At 34.9% G+C, this 23,272-nt stretch overlaps 1 protein-coding gene across 1 annotated transcript in view; it reads right to left on the bottom strand.

Annotated features, from left to right (window-relative positions):
• Positions 1-23,272, bottom strand: part of LOC149797119 (metabotropic glutamate receptor 5-like) — a 124,861-nt gene that overhangs the window by 5,121 nt on the left and 96,468 nt on the right. Inside the window, exons 2-7 of the mRNA XM_089960713.1 lie at positions 13,810-14,059; positions 12,021-12,262; positions 6,924-7,167; positions 5,333-5,522; positions 4,232-4,355; positions 1,689-2,580 (exon numbers count right to left, since the gene is read on the bottom strand). Of these exons, the coding sequence (XP_089816839.1) occupies positions 1,689-2,580; positions 4,232-4,355; positions 5,333-5,522; positions 6,924-7,167; positions 12,021-12,262; positions 13,810-14,059 (1,942 nt within the window). The remainder of the gene's footprint in view (positions 1-1,688; positions 2,581-4,231; positions 4,356-5,332; positions 5,523-6,923; positions 7,168-12,020; positions 12,263-13,809; positions 14,060-23,272) is intronic.

Below are 23,272 nucleotides of genomic sequence, written 5' to 3'. Positions count from 1 at the left end.
GGTTACTCTTTCCATATTTGGCGAGCAGATGTTTGGTTAGTTTAACAAGAATCTATTTTTGATCACACGTCAACAATTGATGAGCCGTCTGGCTCAAAGATTCTGAACTATATTTTTACAACAGCTGGCGAATTAATTCCGTGATAACAAAACTATCGTTTACTGTCTTTAAACATCTTCATCATTTGGTTCCTTCACATCAGTCACTTCGCGCTCACTAATAAGGTACAGTATTAAAACGATGAAAACACCCAACCCCATACTATTGTAGAATATCACAGAGAATTACATTTGAAGACATTCTAGGTTATCCCTATTATTAGCAATATAGTACCCTAAAAACACGCCCTGATTTTGCAGGTTGCTTTTTGTTCAATATCAGAATTGTTTCTAATTCTCCCACATTTTTAAGGCACTGTCATTTAAGTATGTTACGTTGCACAACGACACACACACACACACGCACACACACATATATATATATATATATATATATATATATATATATATATATATATAATCTTTAAGGCCGATTGAAGTTAATAGCGTATTATACATTGATTTAAAAGTACACGTAACGCACGCTGAACACACACGCGCGCCTGTACACACACACACACACACACACACACACACACATATATATATATATATATATATATATATATATATATATATATATATATATATATATATATATATATATATATATATATATATGGTACGCTATTTTGTATATCAATCGGCATTAAATATGCTGACATGTTGTTCAGTGCAACCAGAAGTTGAACTATGTATTGAGAACGTTTTAAATAACCTTTGCAATTCCGAGATTCAAAAGTTTGTGCCTTCCAAATAAAAAACTGCCGATAGCAATGTATTTATGTACACAATGCGTGTATCGTGCCATTGCAATATACGAAAACACCTTTGTCAAACAACCACTGTCACTTATTTGCATTGTATTTATTTCATGTATTAGCTTAGATAAAATTACTGTGTAATCAAAGATATGGATATTTAGGTATATGCTATATATTTCACGAAAGTCAATAAAACGTGCTACTTATATTAAAAACAATTCAAAGATATGATTTATGACAGCAATCGTGACGCAATTACGTAAGGACATAGGATTATCCGTAGAAGCAGTGGTGGAGCATTTCAATGATGTTAGAAGCTTACTTGCTACTCTCCCAAAATATGGATCATATACATCTTAAACATCCCTCCCCTCTTTCTCTCCCAAAATATGTGTCATATACATCTTAAACATCCCTCCCCTCTTTCTCTCCCGTTAAAAAAAACACCCTTATTTTGCCAACTTATATCTCATTTTTAGTATAGCAACCTTTCTGGTGAATCAGTAAAAAAAAATCTTATTTTCTAATCTGTTTATATGTTCTCTCTAGTGTATGTGGAATTTCTAATATTTCGTGAAACGTTATATTTTGTTCGTCGCTCTATATTTTAGTGATTATCCGATTCTTTCCTTATATTTTCATCGATTGTAAATACTTTTAAGCCAACATTTTCTTCATCCCTTTTGAAAAGATTTTCCAAGTACCAATTTTGTTTTCGTCATAACTTTAGAAAGAAACGTTCGATTACGTAAGGATCGAACGTGTGGAATTCAGTACATAAATTTTACCCATGTATTCGCTTGTGTGTCTGTTTATAAATCATACCTTATTAGGTCCATACTTTCTCCTGAAGCACAAGAAATGGATCCAATATGACATCGCACCTCTTTTGAAGTGGTGAAGGCACTTCTCGTATTTTTCTCTGGTGTCCATATCATGACGTATACTTTAGGAAAGAATAGAAGGACCAGAGCTACGGTCGCACTTAGAGACACAGAAATCGACAATGTAATGACTCTTTGATCACTTCCGAAATATATGGCTAGAAAACCAAGCCAAATAACACAAGTAGTATACATGGAGAAACCGATAAATTTAGCTTCATTGAAGTTTTCTGGAAGATTTCGTGTTTTGATTGCATATAGCGTACACAAAAATATTAATATAAGATCAAAGCCAAGGGGAACAATTATTCCAGGAGTGGTTGTATCACATATCAGCCTTACTCGTTTGCTTTGGGAGTAATCTAATTTCGAGTCTGCTGGTTCAATAACAAGCATTATGGTAATTATTGCACATTCCACCCCCACCAGAATGCAGGTAATAATGACTTGGGCGGACGCACTCATAAATCTGGGCTTCTTGGTGATGATCTTTTTAGTTCCCTCCAGTATTCTTGCAATTCGATTGGTTTTTGTCACAAGGGCCCCATAAATCAATGAAAATGACAATCCTGGAATGATTCTTGTGAAATAGCAGGTGACCATCGTAGGTTTAGCAAGAATAACAAAATTGCTGGAATATGCCGCAATAATACCGACCAAGATGATATAACTTAGCTCCCTTGTGGACGCCTTTACCACCGGAGTGTTGTTATGACGTAAAAATACAACGGTAATCCAAAGCGTCACAAAAATGCCAATGGAAACTGTGATCAACGTCGCCATTGCCTCTGTTGTCCACCAGCTTGTGTATTCGATAGGAATAACTCTACATGCTGGAAAAGAGAAAGAGAAGTGTCATTTATAGACCAGTAGGTTGATAATATGTATTTTAGATTTTGTTATTGATATAGGTTAACGAATTCGATACCCTTGGATGTTATCTTTTTAACCACACATAAGCGTGTGCATTTTATGACCAAAACGGTTCTCTCTCCGACTTCATCTCGCTGTTGCTGCTCCGGTTACATTTTTGATCACGCCTGAAACATTGAGGGTCCATTGTAGCTCTTTTATCAATGTAATCGAAGTAGGCCGATTTTGATCAAGTGTTATGCTTACACGCACTTCTTACCAATTACACTTTTTTTCTGGTACAACTGTCATACATTCATAGAAAATTCTGTCTGAAAAATATTTAAATGACAGGCAGCTGTTCGTTCGTAATGCCGTTGTGAATATATTTTATTTTATGTGGAACAAGCCTAAATTTCCTTTGCGCTTTGACAATATAGCTATACACAGACAGTAGCAACAATCAAATTTGCAGATAGTAGTTAAAAAGAAAATTTGAAGTCTGCAACACATAAGCTTTTATTGTTAGGTTAGTTAAACCATTTGAAGCCTTCCTCGCCTTACCTACTCTTATAAATTTGTTTCAAACGATTCAAAACTTCTAACGCAGGCTTCTCAGTAGAATGTTTAGCTCTAATCAACAATTAGTGTTTGTAATATTTAATGAAGAATATATTTATCATATATCATTCTTTCCTTTGGACTGGACATTTTACTTTTACTTGGGTGTATCTCCTTGGCTATTTTTAAAGTATTTTAACATATTTGTATCCATATATATATATATATATATATATATATATATATATATATATATATATATATATATATATATATATATATATAATGTAAATAATATTATCATACAGGATACATCATTTTTAATTCCTACTCTACGGAAACTCTTACCAATGCCTGCCAAACTGAATTCGATTCTCAGTAGAGTACAAATTGAAAATTCTCTGACATGTAAGACATTATTCATCATCATCATCATCATCATCGTCATCATCATCATCCCTTAACCCAAGAGGTCGTTGGGGCACCGCAGTTGACATTACAGCCAATTCTCTCCATCTTTCATGTTCTCTGCTGCTCTTTGGAAATCTCCACATCCCATACCTGTCCACTCCTTAATGTTGTCTTCCCACCTCTTTTGTTTCTGCCTCGTCTTCTGCACCCTCGCACTGTGCCTTGGAGGATTGTTTTGGCTAGTCCCGATGATCTTGAGACACGTTCGTACCACTTCAATTTGCGCTTTTTTACAGTTGTCAAGAGGTCTTCATAGGATCCGATGGCTTGTTGGATCCCGTTGTGGACTTCTTCGTTGGTTACATGGTCAATGCAAGAGATGCCCAAGATCTTGCGGTAGCATCTCATTTCGAAGGTTTGAATCCTCTGTAGATCTGATGATAATATTATTTCTATTACATATTAAGTCTGCCTATTATTACCAGGTATTCTCCTGTAGAATCCAGGGACAGGACATTCCGTCCTCTGTGGTGAACATTTCTCTCTCTCTCTCTCTCTCTCTCTCTCTATATATATATATATATATATATATATATATATATATATATATATATATATATATATATATATATATATATATATATATATATATGTATGTACCGGTCAAGTTCTCATTTGGCCACCAGCCTCTGTTGCATGGCTTGCACGTGTAGCTGTCCATCATAATCTCGTTATCCTCACACGGTGTGCACACCCAGCAGCAGGCGATGTTTCGGTGGATTTTCTGAAAATCATTACCGTTGACTTAGAATTATAAAGTAACACATGCATGCATGTTATCAGTACAGTAACTTGATTTGTGTGCTTTTCTAGCGTATAGTTTGATAACGGAAGGAGTCTGAACGATCGAGCGTGAGCTGGTGTAATTCCGCTACCAAACAAGACCCACTCGTAACAATATACTGAATTGACGATATTGATGATGTGATTATTTCAAATACTATACAGTATGTGCCTAAGAGGTATATATATATATATATATATATATATATATATATATATATATATATATATATATCTGTGTGTGGGTGTGTGTTTGGATGGATGGGTGTCTATTAAATCTATGTCTGTTTATTAACTTGTTTTAGAGTATATATATAACCCTATATATATATATGTTGTTGTAGGGTTTAACGCCACTTTTTCAGCACACGATAGGCAATGCATGGCGGCCAGTGTTAATGGTGGAGGAAGAACCCGGGAAAACCCCGGAAAGAACCACCGACCCACGAGAAGCTACTGGCAAACTTTCTCACATTCCCACATTAGCCGAATCCGAGACTCGAACACACGCAGACAGAGGTGAGATGGCAGTGTTCCGTAACGGAGAGCGCTTTAGACCACTCGGCCACTCGGGGCCCATATATATATATATATATATATATATATATATATATATATATATATATATATATATATATATATATATATATATATATATATATATATATATATATATATATATTCTACCTCTTCCACCTCTTTAGACAGTACTATTTTTCATCACCCTCTACCGTTACAACCTAATAGTAAAATATATGCTACTACTGTTGTTGTTTCTGCTTCTGCTCCTAGTAGCACAACCCTTCTCAATGAACACCAGGAAAAACTCATATAATGATTTATGGCTACAGCGATCTGTTAAAAATACTGATCATAGATGTAATGATCATAAAGTGGTTACTGCTGCTTTGTTTGTACCTTCACAGAACCCTTTGGGCAAGCATCGCTGCAGGTGGACTTAACGGGAGGTGTAAATCCCCTCGTTGGCCAGTATATATCACTATCATTCATTTGTAGATGTCCAGCAATCCATGTTCCAACACGGTTGTACTGGTAAGTGTCGTTCCCCGAAGAGTCTTTAACCTTTTGATAGTTCATGATTTCATACCTGACAATAGAATCATATATGTCACGATAAATTAGATTTTCTAAAGCAGCTCTTTAAAATGTCACTTTTGGATAATATAGTAGCATAGGTCTATTTACTAAAGAAGTTCTAAACATAAAACAAATTATCCATGTACATACAATTCCTGATGTTATGAAGGCTTTTTTTTTTTTTTTTAAAAAAAAGGGATAGAGGTAAAACCCTTATGTTATTCAGGAAAATTCACATGAAAATAGCAATAGTAAAATGAAGTTTCCTGCTATTTGATTTATGGAAACTGCATAATATAATAACGAAATTCGATCACAATGGAAATTGTATAACTGCTCAAATTGAAGGATAACACTATATTGTGTAACATAGCTTGATACGGGTCATTTTGATCATACTAAATATAAGACCAGTCAACAATATATATATATATATATATATATATATATATATATATATATATATATATATATATATATATATATATATATATATATATATATATATATATATATACTGTTCGCTGTTCGCACCTACAAGTTATTCTTCAGTCAATATTTACGTGTAAATTAAATTTTGAATCCGTCATTGTTTGAAAATTTTACTCTTTCCATCACAATCACCGTGAAAGATAATTTAATGACAAATATATGGTTTCCTTGAATTTTATTTGACTTCTCCTAAGGAAGATTTGCAGCAATCATTTATATTCCAAGTTGTTTTAATTATTTCTGCTGATTATTAGCAGCTCATGTCATAATGACAGTAGTGACGATTCAAGCCTGAAATTTCACTTAAGGATTTAACGGTACGCCTTAAACAACAGTGCCTCATTAATAAGCGATCAACCGACGAAGCGGAAAATATCACGAATTATATTTCAATTAGTGAATATTATCGATAATAATTTGTTGTATTGCTGTTTATGGTTGATGCAGTCTCAAAATATTTGTGTATTATACGCTATGTCTCATTGATCAACTTCTTAACACGTTTACTCTATAGACTTTGTCCAAATAGTTATGTTTTGCTGTAAATACATAGCGAATATTTGGTTCACTAATATCACTTATGTTCAATACAAAGTCACGAAGGAGGTCAGCATCAAACAAAACATTTTTCTTTATTTTAATTATGTACCCATACACTTTGACTAAGTAATATTTGCACCGCTGACCTAGGGAATTCTGTCTTTTCAATCTCTATCTTTAATTCGACTCTATGATGTCGTAGAGAGTAGGCTTGTTTATGCAAATTTCATTGTAAAATTTCCTCAGATAGGTTAAGATACAGAACCCTGTGTTTTCATTCAATTTCTTTCTGACAATAACATGCACCCCCGCTTCTACATGCGTAAGACCACATCACGTAAATAGCTTTTATAACTTATGCCGCTAAAGGTTGATTTACCTTGGTGGTGGATCCCCATTCTTATCAAAGAAAACCGCCTCACCACTATAACTGGTGAAGGAGACGTTCATCAGATACTCTATCAGCAGGCTGCCGTGGATCGGAATCATATTGGGACAGACACCCGGAGCGCCATCGCACTCATCCAGATGCATGTTGTGTAGGGCGTAGGCAAGAGCGTAAATTGCCTTCACGACGTACCCAAGTTTGGCGTCTTGGATGTGCTTCGTGACGTATTCCTTTCCTGTAGAAATTTCAGGTCTGTGATAAAGTATGACCATTTCGTATTTGACTGAGTGTGTTATTGCATACATGGTTATAACCTATAACATTTTAGAAGAATGCTCGACCCATGATTAATAAAGTTTATGTTGATAGTTGAATTTTCATATTTTTTGAACATATTTAATGAAAACTGAGTTGAACGGGGCATGTAGAAATAGTACAGATTTATAGTTATCGTATGTTAAAGATTGCTGCCATAGAGCTGATCTGCCGGATCACTCAAAGACAACATGAGCGACCCCATATAATGGCAACAACAACAAAAAGAAACATTTTTCAGTGAGCTGGATGAATAGGACCCTCACCGGAACATTGGTATTTCCATTCTGTACTAGCTGTTAATTTGGTATTTCCGTTCTGTACTAGCTGTTAATTTGGTATTTCCGTTCTGTATTAGCTGTTAATTTGGTATTTCCGTTCTGTACTAGCTGTTAATTTGGTATTTCCGTTCTGTACTAGCTGTTAATTTGGTATTTCCGTTCTGTACTAGCTGTTAATTTGGTATTTCCGTTCTGTACTAGCTGTTAATTTGGTATTTCCATTCTGTACTAGCTGTTAATTTGGTATTTCCGTTCTGTACTAGCTGTTAATTTGGTATAGCTGTTAATTTGGTATTTCCGTTCTGTACTAGCTGTTAATTTGGCATTTCCGTTCTGTACTAGCTGTTAATTTGGCATTTCCGTTCTGTACTAGCTGTTAACAGTCATAGCTGATAGGTCAACTGTCAGTATTTTATTTTAAGTAGTACTACATTGCAACTATTAAGAATAATGTATTCTCACGGGAATAATTTGTTTAACAAAGTGTGTGCATATTCTGTTAGAAAACTGCTGACAGGAATTCTGTTTGTTTGTGAATGTATTCGTTGTGTGTTTTCTGATCTATCAAATATTACTAGCGTTATTAAAACTGCATGCAACAGATTTGTATGTGACTCCGTTGGATTTTCTATTGTTTGTCTTTTTAATTGTGATGTGTTATTGACTGACATAAATCTCGATACGCCGCAAAGAGGACGAAATAAATAACACTGGACAACAAATTTTTACAAAAGTCATGTTACTGAAATAAAATTAGTCAATTCTTATCAATTTTTATGTGCTGAACACGAATATGACAGTCAAATTGCAAAATTGGCTCTAGTTTTTTTGTAATCTGCAAGAAATTAATGTTTACATAACGAAATGCATTGCAATAGTAAAAGGTCAACTGTAATAGCCTACCTATAAAAAATCAAGTCATTGACTACATCTTAGATTTCTTCGCCTGTCTCTTGTACAGCTGTTCGGGAGCATCTCTGAGGAGTGTCCAGCAGTAGTCAGCCAGCATTGTAGTGGACCATTTTCCCTGGTATCTTTGTTCCATTGTTGCGATATCTTGATGAAAACGTTCGCCGTGTTCATCACTAACAATACCACAGTTGCTAGGAAAGAAATCCAAATGGGAATGAAGGAAGTGAATCTTTAGAGACATATTGCAGCCAAGTTTCTTATACTTCATCAACATGTCTTCTACTAGTTCCTTATAGTTTTCTGCCCTAACATTTCCGAGGAAGTTTGTAGAAACTAGGCGAAAAGCATTCCATGCTTGTTTCGCGTCACCTTCCAGCAAGTTGTTGAACCGGTCATCTTTGAAAAGCTCTCGAATCTGAGGACCCACAAAAACTCCCTCTTTAATCTTTGCTTCGCTGAGTCGAGGGAATTTTTCATGCAGGTATCGGAATGCTGGCAAAGTCCGGTCAATGGCTTTCACGAAGTTCTTCATCAAACCTAGTTTGATGTGAAGGGGTGGTAGCAAGATTTTCTGAGCCTCAACCAGAACTGGGTGTTGGATATTCTTCTCTCCAATGGCTACATTCTGCCTGTGAGTCCATTCCTTCCTAATGTAGTGCATTTCCCTTGCTCGGCTATCCCACTCGCATAAGAAACACATGTATTTTGTATATCCTTGCTGCAGTCCCATTAAAAGGGCAACTACCTTCAAATCACCACAGAGGTGCCAGCTGTACTTGTTATACTCAATGGAATTCAGTAGCTGCCTTAAGTTATCGTATGTCTCTTTCATGTGGACAGCATACGCTACTGGAATAGATGGAAGAATGTTTCCATTGTGCAAAAGCACAGCCTTGAGACTCAGTTTCGAAGAGTCTACAAATAGTCTCCATTCTTGTGGGTCATGAGTGATTTTTAAAGCATTCATGAGGCCCTCAATATCGGAACAGAATATCAGATTACTTTCCTTTCTGAAGAAAGGCTCCAATTGCTGGTGGCGCTTTCGATATGCAGTAATTGTGACATCTTCTTCTAGAAGATTCCATTGTTGGAGTCTTGATCCTAGCAATTCTGCCTTGTTCTTTGATAAGTCCAAATCACGAATCAGGTCATTTAGTTCTTCCTGTGTTATTCTGTGTGGGGTTGATGATGCACCACAGTGAAAATCTGGATCACTGCATGCTGATGGACCAGGGGAAGAACAGGTCGACTCACCTTTGTCTTCGTCAGATGAATCAAGAGAATATTCTGCTGGAGGTTCTGGAATAGGAAGTCCCTCACCATGTGGAACTGGTCTCAATGCAGACGGAATGTTTGGGTAGACTATTCTCGACTTCTTTCGCTTCGTTATTCCGCCGGAAAGAGGAGGAACCAAGCAGAAGTAACAGTCATTTAGGTGGTTGCTTGGCTCTTTCCACACCATTGGGACTGCAAACGGCATTGATGACCTTTTGCAATTCAACCACTGTGAAAGCTGTGTTGTACATGTAGCACAGCATATATGCGGAGCCCAAGGCTTGTCTTGGTCACCAACCTTGCATCCGAAGTAAAGATGATATGCCTTCTTCACTTGAGAATTGATACTTTTCTTCTGGTTGGCAAATGTCACTTCCCCACAAATATAGCAAAAATTGTCCGCGGTATTAACACACTTTCGAGGCATTACTGTTCTTTATTGTACGTAAATGGATAAAATAATAAGTTTTATGTAACAGTAGCTTGAACTGTCTCGCACAACGTCTAAAATATTTTAAATGCTGAACCTATCTGATTGGGCTTTATATAGTACACTGCTTACGTCAGCTTCAGCAGCCGCCTGGCATTAGTATAATAGGCCTACACATGTATAGTACACTGCTGACGTCAACTTACTTCAGCAGCCGCATGGCATTAGTATTGCATTGCATCAGAAAATGATGCAATCAACTGTGGATGATGTGAGCATGATGGTATTATGCAATGTTACATCATTATTCCGGATGTTGCTGCAGTCCTACTGGAGAAATTTACACAGTGAAACATAGAAAATGAGGTATATGAATATCTTCAAAACGAGAGCCAATACAAATTTTTCACGGTTATATTCGTGTTCGGCACACCAAAATACTACAGATTAGGGCCTTTTCAAGTCAGTAATGATTTCACTGTTGACCAGTGTAATATGTGTTAGATTATTTCTATTTGTATGCTTTTCTCTCTTATCAAAAGATCTATCAAATATCGCTGATTAATTTGCAAGGGTTATCAATACATGTTTTACTCATTGTGTCATTAACAGAAACAAGATTTTAGGAAAGAAACGGATAATTGGATGATTCAACTTTATTTAATATAGAATAAAACATTTATAATTGATGTTATCTTGCTAAAATTGTGCCTGATTTGTGCATGTTTTTTTAGGAACTGAGTGTTTTCTCAGCTTTAGTTTCCTGTAATTTCAGAGGTATTGCACGGTTTGTAAATGAATTAAACATCGCTAAATTCCGACACCAATAAAAGAAAAGATATGATGAGGGAATGTTCGAAGGGAGGAGGTAACAAGAATTAAGTGTAGAAACACAATGTATGTTGCTGACAAATAAATGTAGTTTTTACCAAAGTCTGAGTTCTCAAGTACAATATTATATGAATGCAATTCACCACGGCCGAGGCGCAGACTTTTATCTTGAAAGCAAGCTAAACATGAATCATTTCTTATAGACAGACAGTAGGCCTTTAACTGTTCAGTGAGTTCTGTAAATATTTCATATATATTTCATTGTTTCCCTGGAGAATGTCAATATATCCACTATGGGTATTTGGTGACATTTTATTATTTGTCAATGACTTTGTTTAAATAATGCTTCGATTATCATATAAATGAAACTATGGAACATAACTCTCAAATGACGTTCTTGTAAAATATTGATTGATCCAGTACTCTCAATTTATTGAACTTTTTATGCAACTTTCTGTGAAAGGAAGCCACTTACAAAAGTAATTTTATCACGGATTGTTGCAGTCTATCAACAATAAATATATTATTGAAAGAAAATTGCTGCCTATACTTAATTTGCTCCGACCCTGATGGCCCGAAGCACTAATAAATATTTATATCAGTTCTCTGAATAAATCCATGGTGATTTTTATTAATCCAACTCTGAATGTTAAAATGGTTCATATTGTATTTTATTCTTTGAAATTGTGTTACATGTATTATACCAAAGAAGATACGGTTCAATAACAGTAGTACCAAGAGACAGTTATGACCCTACACATGTACCCTGAAACACCCATATTAATGGATGTGTGTGTACACATTAATTTTGTGTTCAGTCTGATTAGTTAATGGTGGTCCATTTCTCTCAATTGTACAGTCGCCGCACTTTCATTTAAGAAAAGTTATCTCTAATTTAATGTTGCTCTTCTTCGTTATTTTTTTTTCATCATTTCTATTAAAACAAAACAGATTTCAAAGCGACTTATACAAATAGCTTTAAATATGTATGTCTTATTTATAATTAATGTAAATAGAGAAAGTGAAATATTTTTATTTATTTACCGGTACATGATTTATTCTGACTTCTATCCTGTTCTTCCAATGGTAACCAATCAAGGTAACAACCAAACTTCCACTGCCAGTATTCACGAAACCACGGGTTTCGAATGTTATCTTCTGGTCTCAGGGACAGGAAGTAATTATCAAATGACAGAATCGGCTTGGAGAGAAGCTTAATGGAAAGTCCACCAGCCGCGGTCTCCTCTATGCCGCTTACAACGTCTGGTCTGTCAGCCCAACCGTCACTACAAAAACATACATTTGTTTATTTCATGCATCGAGGTCACAAGGAAATAAGCGGTTCCCATAACTAGACTATGCAAACATTCGTTAGAGTCCTGTTTCTGTACCCACGAATATGATACTGTAATATGTAAGGAAAGAGGATTCACATAACAGTGTCCTTTTTTGCATCAACTAGGTCATCTGGATGCCTGATGGTTTAATATAGACATCTTTTTGATTTTGCTGATGGCAAGCGTGCAACAGCTTTCGTAGTTAAGCATTGTATATTGTTATATATCTCTAGCTTAGGCCAGTAGGTTATTTTAAAAAAACAAAATCAATGATGAAATAATTTTAAGGTGTCTTCCAAAATATTATATCACCGCCCCTACACGATCCCTTACAACAAAATCAACAGAAGCATGGATAAAAGTAGAAAAGTATCTTGAACTATGGATAAGATAATGCTTTCTTGCCTATTATTTAAAACAATGATAAAATACACCAGTCATTTTTATGTCTAGAAATGAATACTTCTAGTCGATTTCCAACATCCTTTAACACTTTCGATCCATGGTGAAGTGTACAACATTGTTAATGCATAGTTGACCTTGATCAGCTCCCTAACAAATGTTGTATTTGCTCACTTTTAGGTACGATAGATACTCTAGCTGTGCGTTGTATTAGCGCACAGTTTTGAATGTGGTAGATTGTCTTGCCCGTCTATTCCTCAATGCTCCCTTTCGGGTTTTACAGAGACGAAAGGCAGATTTCCAATAATGAAATAATCTCAGTTTTTGTGGAGTTTTATTATTATTGTACGTGTTGCATATTTTATCCAATTTAAGGACGCAACTGACATCTTTCCGCAAAACTGAGGCAGCCATAATTTCTTACGGTTTTATTCTTAAGCCATTTTGAAAATTATTTGAACAAGTTTTGCCATGAGATAATTCATGAAACGATATCAATGCTCATAGAAATGATAGTAACATCCTTGAATTAGATATTCATATAATACCGTACCAAGAATTCGAGTATTAAATACGGATTCCATTTTGAATGGGGGATCTTCCTAATGTCCACATTCCCACTTATTGGTTCATTGCTAATTGACATTTAATGTTATTTTTTTTTTGTTTTTAGCAGAAACGATTTTTTGTGTGTTAACTACTATTTTACCATTCAAAGTCTTAGAACAAACCAGTTTTCATTCTGCATTGTCAAAGAGGATATAGGAACTAACATGTATTGATGCATTATGAGAGGTATAGATATTAGCACTTTCCTTTAATTCCTAACACTTCATATTCAGGATTTGCTCTATTTGAATATATTTCATCACCCTTAGTTTCCATTACTATTGGAATAAACAGGTATGTGGAAAAGGGTACTACAGAGTTTATGTATAATCTACAGACTTTATGGTGAAAACAACGTGACATCATTGAAAGTAGCAACACAAATCACCGATTATCAGACTTCCTAAATGAACATAGAGACTTTGGTTGATATATTAATTTTTAGGTGAACCGAAACAACAACAAAACTGAATTAAGACCGTCACCTTCCAAGAATAACAAAATATCCCTTGGCTTTCGGAACTCTTTCCATCGCTTCATACAGGCGTCGGATAGTCATTCCCTCACAGAAGCAGACAATTACTCTTGCACGGTCAGTTTCGATAAGCGTCTTTATGATCTTGTCATGGATGGCGTCGTCTTGCTGATTGGGTGCTTCCAAACTGTTGGCAACACAAAGGCCCCTCTCTTTCGCAAGTTCGTGAAATAAATCGATACCTCTTGTGCCGTAGTTTCCTGAAATTATAAGGATTTAAAATACATCAAAATTGTCTGAACTCTCGAGCATGTCTTGGTGAATTAAAATTTAAATATGGTCTTAAAATGCTCTAAACAAAGCCATATATATGTTCAGATTTCAATCATAAAATTAAACACATGCAGAGGAACAACGATAATTCAGGTTCAGTATTTGAAACTGTAATAATAAGTTTTTTTAATTAAAATTTTTACATTGCCAGTAGAGGTTGGAGAATAGATCATTTATTTCTAAAAATTAAGACCAATGCTAGCTTCAGCTTTTGAAGGGAGACTACTTTGTTCATACTTTAAAGGGAAACTACACTGTACGTGCTAACAGTGTACTTGAGAAACCATATTCAAATGGCTTTTAATAAAATGTAGAACAAAGTTAGTGCATATGATTGGTTCCGGACTTAAGGAGCTCATGTAAAGTTAAATCAATTAGATAATCAGCCGTTTTATTTTTCATTTGACTAGATGAAGCTCACTAAGACATAATTTGATTGCTTCCGACATGCGAAATCGAAAGCAGACTCAGCTCCAATAATTTCTTTTCCATCAATGCCATAGGCATACAACCACATGCTTAAATCACATTACCGAAAAAAACACCATCCCAACCACTCAAAAACTATATGAAAACAAGGAACGATCAGTTGGACAAAGCTATCGACTTACGGAGTGCAGTTATAGCTAATGTTACACAAACATTATAAAAAAGATCGGGTATGTTGCGTTCAAGAATGTACAGACACGCGATGCAGTTATATATATAATACGAATGGCAGTTTCAGTTTCCTTATTAATACTTTACCAACATTCTGGACAATAAACGGACTTTAAAAATCATATGTATTTAATCGTGTAGAGAAACAAATAAAGGTAAACATTCATAAAAAACATCACTCACCCACCCTCCTATTCTCGGCGTGATCATCTATGTCACACACATTAAGAAGATAAAGCTTCAAGGCGCAAACATCTGTTTGTATAAGCAATTACAGACACCCCACACCTTCCACTTATATCTTTGAATTTCTTTCATTTATAGCCCTTTAGTCAACAATTGTTTTAAAAAAAATATATTGCCTGCACTAGACCATGCAATGTTTTTAGAGAAGAAGTCCCACACTTCCTGATGCGGGTAATAAAGGGCGAATAATGGAGGGGAAAAAACACATCAATAACCTCTGGTGTACATTATAAGAGGCAAATAACGGAGAATATTCGCGACATGCTCTGATATACATAATATGGTGGAAGAATTAGCGGTGACTCAGTGGTGATCAAGCCCGATTCTCGACCGAAAGCGTACGGTTTAAATTCCCAGTGCTGGATCAAAACGATAGGTAAGTGAAAATCTCTCGTCTTGTTTGAAATATAGGATACTAAACTAAAAACTGAAATCCTGTTAGTGATATGCCGTAATCTCCTTCAGATAAGCATTGCCATAAACATCAATATAATCGTTGTAGGCATTTAGAATGGGTAATGATAGGAGTTTCACTAACTGTTGTAAATAATATATGAAATAAACTATTCTCTTCTTATTTCAGTATTCAATAATGTCCATCAACTAAACGCATTTATATAATGATAATTATGATTACGTGGATGACTGTTGTTATCGAATAAGAGAGTGGATGGTTGAATGAGGGGGTGAATAAATGGAGAAAATACAAGCAATCATAAAGTCTTTCAGAGAAGCTTACGTGTGTGTGTGTGTGTGTGTGTGTGTGTGTGTGCGTGCGTGCGTGCGTGTGTGTGTGTGTGTGATTAGAATTTTTAACGTAGCTTTCAACACTTTTTCAGTCATACCTCTACGATGTCTGCAGTGTGACAGTTTTTAGTGATGTCTAGCACTGGGTCATCATGCTGCAGACATGTAGCATGATATCCTACCCGGTCACATTATCCTGACACCAGGCCGACCAGTCCTAACACTAACATCCTAATGCTGGGTGCCAAGCGAGGAAGCTGTTAGTACCATTTGTGTAAGTCCTTGTTATGACACGACCTCCCGCATCCAAGGCGGACGCTCTAACCACTATGCCACAGGAGCGGTTGAAGCTTAATTGTACTTCGACGCTGTATTATCGCGGGAGCTGTATTATTGCAGCAGAATTTCATGAACAATTTTGAACACGCGCCATCTATCGGTTTTTTTTTTACAGATGTAAATATATAGCCAGGAAGGACTGAAATCTGTCTGAGCACAATTTCCATAAAAATGCCAAAAGTTTTGTGAATTTACTTTAATAAAACAATCAACGTCACTTTCTTGTAAAGTACATGCAATTCCATTGATCATCATATACAAAACTCTTGTCAAATTTACTTTATCCGCATTGGCTTTGATTACGAAATATACTCAGTTTATCGTCTGATGTTTTATAGGTCATATACCGATTGCTACGTACATCTCGTTTCAAGATTACGCTTTGAATTTCATTCCATGGTAGCCAATATGGACCAAAATGACAAAACGTTGCATATGGTTCTACTTATCCTACGTAAATAGGAAAGCAATAATATTAATTTTTTTTTAAATTTGTAATATTTCAGTAACATTAATACTAGATTTTATATATATATATATATATATATATATATATATATATATATATATATATATATATATATATATATATATATAAAGGTTTCTTTGTCCACATTGCACCTAAAATTTGGACAAAGTTATATAATATGTTTTTACTTTAATTTCTACTATTGTTTTCTTGGATTTCAACTTACCTAACATGAGTGTCATTTGGCGCTTTATTTTTTGTGAAAATATGTAGCAAGGGCAAGCGTAGACATTCCATCTTATACGTAAATTGAAATTTATGTATGTTATAATACGTGCTTGCTACCATACTTAAGTTAGGCGAATAACACGATAATATAGAGTTGTTTCCCCATGATTCGGTAACCTGGGTTAGCTGTCATAAGCGGTTTTATTTACGTTTATACGATTGGATTCACGGAGATTTTTTTAATAAGAATAGATAAAGTGAATGTCTGATAATCTTCCCAATTGGTAACAATGCAGCAATACAGAACGGTTTTAGTATGTACCGATATGAACATTAAGTACCGCGATAATACAGCGTTCCAGGCAATGTTCTTGTCTTAATAGGAAATTATTGATATATAACTTTAGATATTGTTAACTTACCTTTGAGATATTGCAACATAATGATACGGTAAATATATAAATACAATTTCGCTAAAATGTACGAATGTATACAATTATCACTGGACTTTTTAATCTTTTCCGTTGCACGCTCTTTTCCCAAAATCATCAGATCATAAGACGCATGTACTTTGATCCACGAAGTTTTGCCTAAGATGAACAGTTTGGCCATAATGACAAAAATAGAACCCGGTGGTATAATTTGGTGTTTTAAATTCGCAATAATGAAAATATTAAGGTCCGCTGACACAATATGATTTATTAAATAGACCATAATGAAAAAAAGTTACGGTACAGTGGTATAATTTGGTGTATTTTTACCATAATGACAAAATTAAGACCCAGAGGTATAATCTGATATAACGAATTGACCATAAGGACCAAACGTAAGGCCCTGCGGTACAATCTGATGCTTTAAATTCGCCATAGTGACAAAATTAAGGTTTTGTAGAATAATGCGGCGTATTAATGTATAAGTTATAAGATCAACATTATGTCATCAACCGTACGGTGGAGGCTGTAAAATTAACTAACCAGAGGCATATAATAAAATTCGACCTGAGTATTGCTGATGAAAACATGATGAATATTTACTTTGGATAATTGTATATTACTAGTTACGTTAAATTATACGGTTACTTTGTAACCTAAATACGACATATCTGAAGAAGAAAAAAAGCCTATTTCAATTATGACATGGAATCTATTTTAAATAAGTGCAGTATGGCAAAGAAGAGAAATATTTTTATGAAATCATATGCTATAAAATCTTTTATATTAATCAAGCACTACGATTGCAATTTATTGATTGATGGACGGGTGAATAGACGGATTGGCGGATTAATGGTGGATGATCATATATCACGTGGTAGAAAGCTGTCACATTTTAATCTATCTCTGCTTAATGTGTCACGTGTTGGGCTTGTGTGGGATGGTTATGTACATTGAGGGATAGCGTTTACCATACTAACGTACATATAACTTTGGCCACACTGCAAAAATAGTATACACATATCTGTCGTACATAATCTGTTGTTCAACCAAGGTAAGCTGCTTGATATCTATTCCATACTAAGGTCGATAAAGTGCTTAATCTACCGCACAAAAAAAAAAGGTCGGAACAAATGCGGCCGTTTATCATAATTTTCACAGTTCTTCGAAACTAACAAAAGTTTGGAATGATGGAAATGATTCGTTAAGAAAAGGTACCTGGCGTAAACTGTTCTTTGAAATAATCGATATGTTAAGTTTAAGCGACGTTGAACTATTTAGCTTATAAATAAGATTAGTGACATGTTACATTCGACAAATTCCGTTAATGACTGATCTAATAACAACAACATTTTACACGTGGAGCGACAGCAAACGATGGGACGCAATCCCGCTTTTTTATAAAGCGAATCTGAGAAGAAAAAGCGTGCATGAGATATAAATAACACACGGGCTAATATTGGTGATCAGCTGGGGCGCTGAAATACTTTAAAGCACGTACTTGGGCTGAAGACAATCCAGCGTAGCGTGGTTTGAGTTATCTTTACAAAGGTGACGTCATCAAATCTTGTGTTCCGGCTTTCGACTGAAATCGGTTGACCCACGGATGACGCCGATCAACATCAGATTAATATCGTACACGTGAAAAATGGCAGGGTTTCTCAGTTTGAGGGAGAAATTACATGCCTCATATTACGTTAAAACATCGTTGTTATCTGGTTTAAATGGATCGCAACGATGTCTGGTACCAATATCTTTAAAGATACAGTTTTATTAAGATTATTTAGCGTATACGACTTCTGCACGTAACGGCGGAATTGCGGCTTTAAATAATTTCTGTTACGGATAAAGCGCGTGTGCCAAAGTTTGCTCAAGATTAGCGGCAAAGACCGTTCTCTTTCTTTCAGAACTCAGATAAAATTTGTTGCAATCATTCCGGACAAAATACTATGAAAGGATGACAGTAAAGATCCTTTTAAACAGGCGTTCACGCAGAATCAGCCGATTACATTTACATAAACTTAAAACACGGCCTATTGAATTACATTGATGTACTAAGTAACCGCATCTCATCAGTTTATCAGATCACTTTTCCACATTAAGGGAAAGACTCGCTCTGGCATTACACGGAAAACTCGGTATTTTTCCCTAGACTATCACTTAGTGGAGATATCACGGAACCAAGCGAAACGCCTCGATGAATGAGGCTAATAATGTGCTGTTCGATCGAGTCTATCGTGTTCTACTTATGATATCAAACGTACGTTTTGGACCATGAAGTGCCTGCCATCGCATTAATCGATAAACGACTTTGGATATTCAATATTCACATGCTGGTACATTATAACACACCGATAAAAAATTTAGTTTCGATTTTCAACGCAATTAAGATCCAAGACGTGTACGAATGTATTAAAGTGTTGAAATGTGGTTTTAATCTAATCTGGTCTGCGCATTGTCGTGTTAAATGCATGCTGTGAGCGTTTGCTATAATTAAAGATTGGCCATTAAATCAGATATTGTGTCAGATACGGACAACTTCAGGCGGTACAGCCATACACTAAATTGGGTGTTGAATTATTTATAGACCTATCAGAAAAGCTTGGTTCAGGATTTGTTTCTGTGGATACAAGGTCTATGCTTTAGCCCAGACACAGAGCAGGCACCAATTTAACATCCTTTCAGTGACTATGATTATTATGCATTTAAAGACATGATGTAAAGATGCAATAATGAAAACATGTATTTCATTAAATTTTATTTTTTTAAATTCCCACAGTGGAATTACTTTCTGCTTCAAATGACATCGCCTAATGAAGATCCATGGACAGATGAAGTAGCGATGTTAAAGGTCAGGGCTAAATTCACGTCTGACGCGAATGCAAGGCACACATACATCCATTTTGTTCATCCTAGCTTAAACATATTTTAATAAAATAGATATTCTCAGAATTGATCGTAGGTTATCTTGGAAGTAAAATCCAGCTCACTTTTATGTAAAATATTGGTTCCTTAATCAAGACTGTTAAGCGTAGACTTAATTTCATCAATAAAAGATGGAGGCCAAAATAAACAGCGATTACATCATCGCCTCTTTTAATGAGAAGCGGAATCAAAGTAGAAGTTTCATACGATATGATTATCGGTGGCGAGGCAACCAAAAAAGTATGTATTAGAAGATGCATAGAAGTATCAGGCCATGTCAGAACATAATGCAATAATTTAATTAAAATAATTGATTAAAATCAACCTTGTTGAACTGGACTAATTAATTGATATTATATTGACCTATAAAAGGCATTGCTGCAGTGTTTGAATTCCTTTATATTACCGTCATCGGGAAGTTAGATGGCTCTGAGGAATCTCTTCGTATAAATAATGCACCGAATGTCATCAAAAGAATTGTAAAATGAACGAATTATAAAACGAACACAGTTATTAGAGATATACATTGGAAAACTTGTTGTGAAAATCCATAACGAACCACTTTTATAATAAAGTATTATGGATGATATCGTAGCTAATTATTTGATCCGTGTTAATGACAAAAAATGGGTCATTTATTAGCATTCTTGTATTTTTCACGAATGCAATGTCTCAGCAAAACGTTTCTCTTCCTTGCCGTTTTGCAGCATTAGTTATTAACAATAGTTCCTTTCTATAATTAAACCTATATTGGACAATAATTTGTTTCGTGTCGGCATAGATCCGAGTCTTTTGAAACTTCAATATGATAAGAAGTTAACCTTATTTCCATAACATTTCCTTTACTCTTGAAGAACTAGTATGATCAGACACATGATGGTAAGTTCGTTTCTTCCAATTTAATTAGATAGTACCTTTTGTTCTTTCAAGCTCTGGAAAACAACTGAATTAATGCTCAGTTTGTCTTGGCAAGATTTATCAACTCAGACATTTCAGGCCCTTTTCTATATTAAGAGTATGAGCTTGTCCATTCAGTATGACACATAGAACCATAATAAAGCAGAGACTGGATTTGGTCAAACGTAATGAAAATAGTTTAGTGTTGGCTATGGAAGAATTATATATAAAAATGCACGAATATCAACTAATTCAATATCTTCTAAAGGAAACAAATGAACATTCAAATGTGTTTATGATAATGATTTTGATTCCAACATGTGCCTAACAATATTAGGCAACTAATGAATATGCAGACATGCTTTTATCCGACCTTGGCTTTGGATCTGAAAACTGTTCATGGTTCACCGTAGGTACAAACAAGGGATACACCTTCTCCGGATCTATTTATTGGAGAGATTACATGTACCGTATAAACGTTTCTGGACATGTTACTTCCAAAGGACAACCTAGGGGATCTTAGTCAACAAATGTTGCAAAGTTTTCATTTTTAACCAGTTAAATAATTTAAAATATTCAAACTCTGAATTAACTTTACATTTTCAAATGGCGTATATGATTTATTAGAATAGGTGAAAGATTCATTTCAGTACTATTAAGGAAGCTTATGTTCTTGATGATTACGGCATGTGAGTCCATGTTTTTGGACATTAGATTTGTCAACTATGCTATCATGTAACAATCCACGTTGAATGAATAAGACCGAGATGTTGTTCTGCTGATGCAAAAAAGAATATTAATTAAATAGATGCAACGTTTAGTCACCTATACAAATTAAACAAGCTTGAGCGGCATAATCGGAAATGTTGATCAGATATCAAAGCATAATAATTGCAATGCCAGTAGCTGGTAAAGGAAAGTAGCATTTCCGTTGGTCAGAATGTTACCACGTGATCAGAATGAATTGCGTTTTTTTTGTGTGTTTGAACTGTAAGGAGAACTACTTTTCTAAGAATTTCCACTTATATAGAGTCACGTGTACAGCATAAGATAAACACTGCCAGTGAAGGCAGACATGAAGTAAGCATTAAAGGAAAAGAACATTCTAAATATTATTTTTAAAAAATAATTGAATAAATTTGGCTTCTATTGGTTGAAGGACTTGTATTATGATGACCTTAATACGATCAAGCAGGACAATCCCAGGTGCTATAAAAAGCTACGTAACAGAAAACCCCACACATGTATTATTACGCTCAATTAAGATTTCTGTTTTTTAATGATACAAACAAAATATTATAATGAATGATTGAAATTTCAATTATAAGAGTTTAACGTTGTTTTGTTCTGAGTTAATCGTGGTATAAACTGTCAGTTGCCGACTCACACAGCTTACATAACGACCTTTGGGCGTTATTTGCTGTGTGAGTCGGCAACTGACAGTTTATACCACGATAAACTCAAACAAAACAACGTTAAATTCTTAACTAGAGGGCCTATCTACCTCATGCATTTGTCAATCGCTGTCAGAAATACCAAATGTTAAATTTAATTGCAAATATCAAATGACAGTTTATCTACGTTCTCAAACGGTTGGCGTTTGAGAAATGCGTATCAGTGAAAATTTATTCATTCTAAGAAATTCAAATATAGGACCAAACGCTCTATAAAATGTAATAAAATTTACCTGACTGGTGCTGGTGTTTTTTTTTTTTGTTTTGGCAATACTCGCTTTATCTTGTGGAGTATATTGATTTTGTAACGTTTCACGATTACACCAATTCTAATAGATATGGGTTAGCAATAAGAAACATTCACATATATAATTGCTGAAAATGACATTAAATAAGAATAGTACTTGAATAGTCAAGGTAAAATGTATAGATTTTCTGAACCAAATTGGCTAAATGACTCTCATTTTAGAGCAAACATTGCATACATCCTGAAGATTAGTTTGCAATAAGACAGACAAAATGCTTTAATACATTTGCTGAGTCAGATTTATGTAACTTTCTAATTGAGTGGTGAAGACATTTTCTTTGAAATAAATATTTGATGTTACTCTTGATGTATATATTTCCGTTAAATTTAACAAAGGCAATCTAACTTACTGTATAAATGAGTGGAAAAGTGTACATATGTTTCATTAATAGCTCTTTTTTATTAGCACATATAACAAAATATTCGTTGGTATATAA

The sequence above is a fragment of the Sinohyriopsis cumingii genome, chromosome 6, assembly GCF_028554795.1.
Source record: "Sinohyriopsis cumingii isolate HCF-2022 chromosome 6, ASM2855479v2, whole genome shotgun sequence".
In the NCBI taxonomy this organism is placed as follows: Eukaryota; Metazoa; Mollusca; class Bivalvia; order Unionida; family Unionidae; genus Sinohyriopsis; species Sinohyriopsis cumingii.
This window is presented reverse-complemented; position numbering and strand designations above follow the sequence as displayed.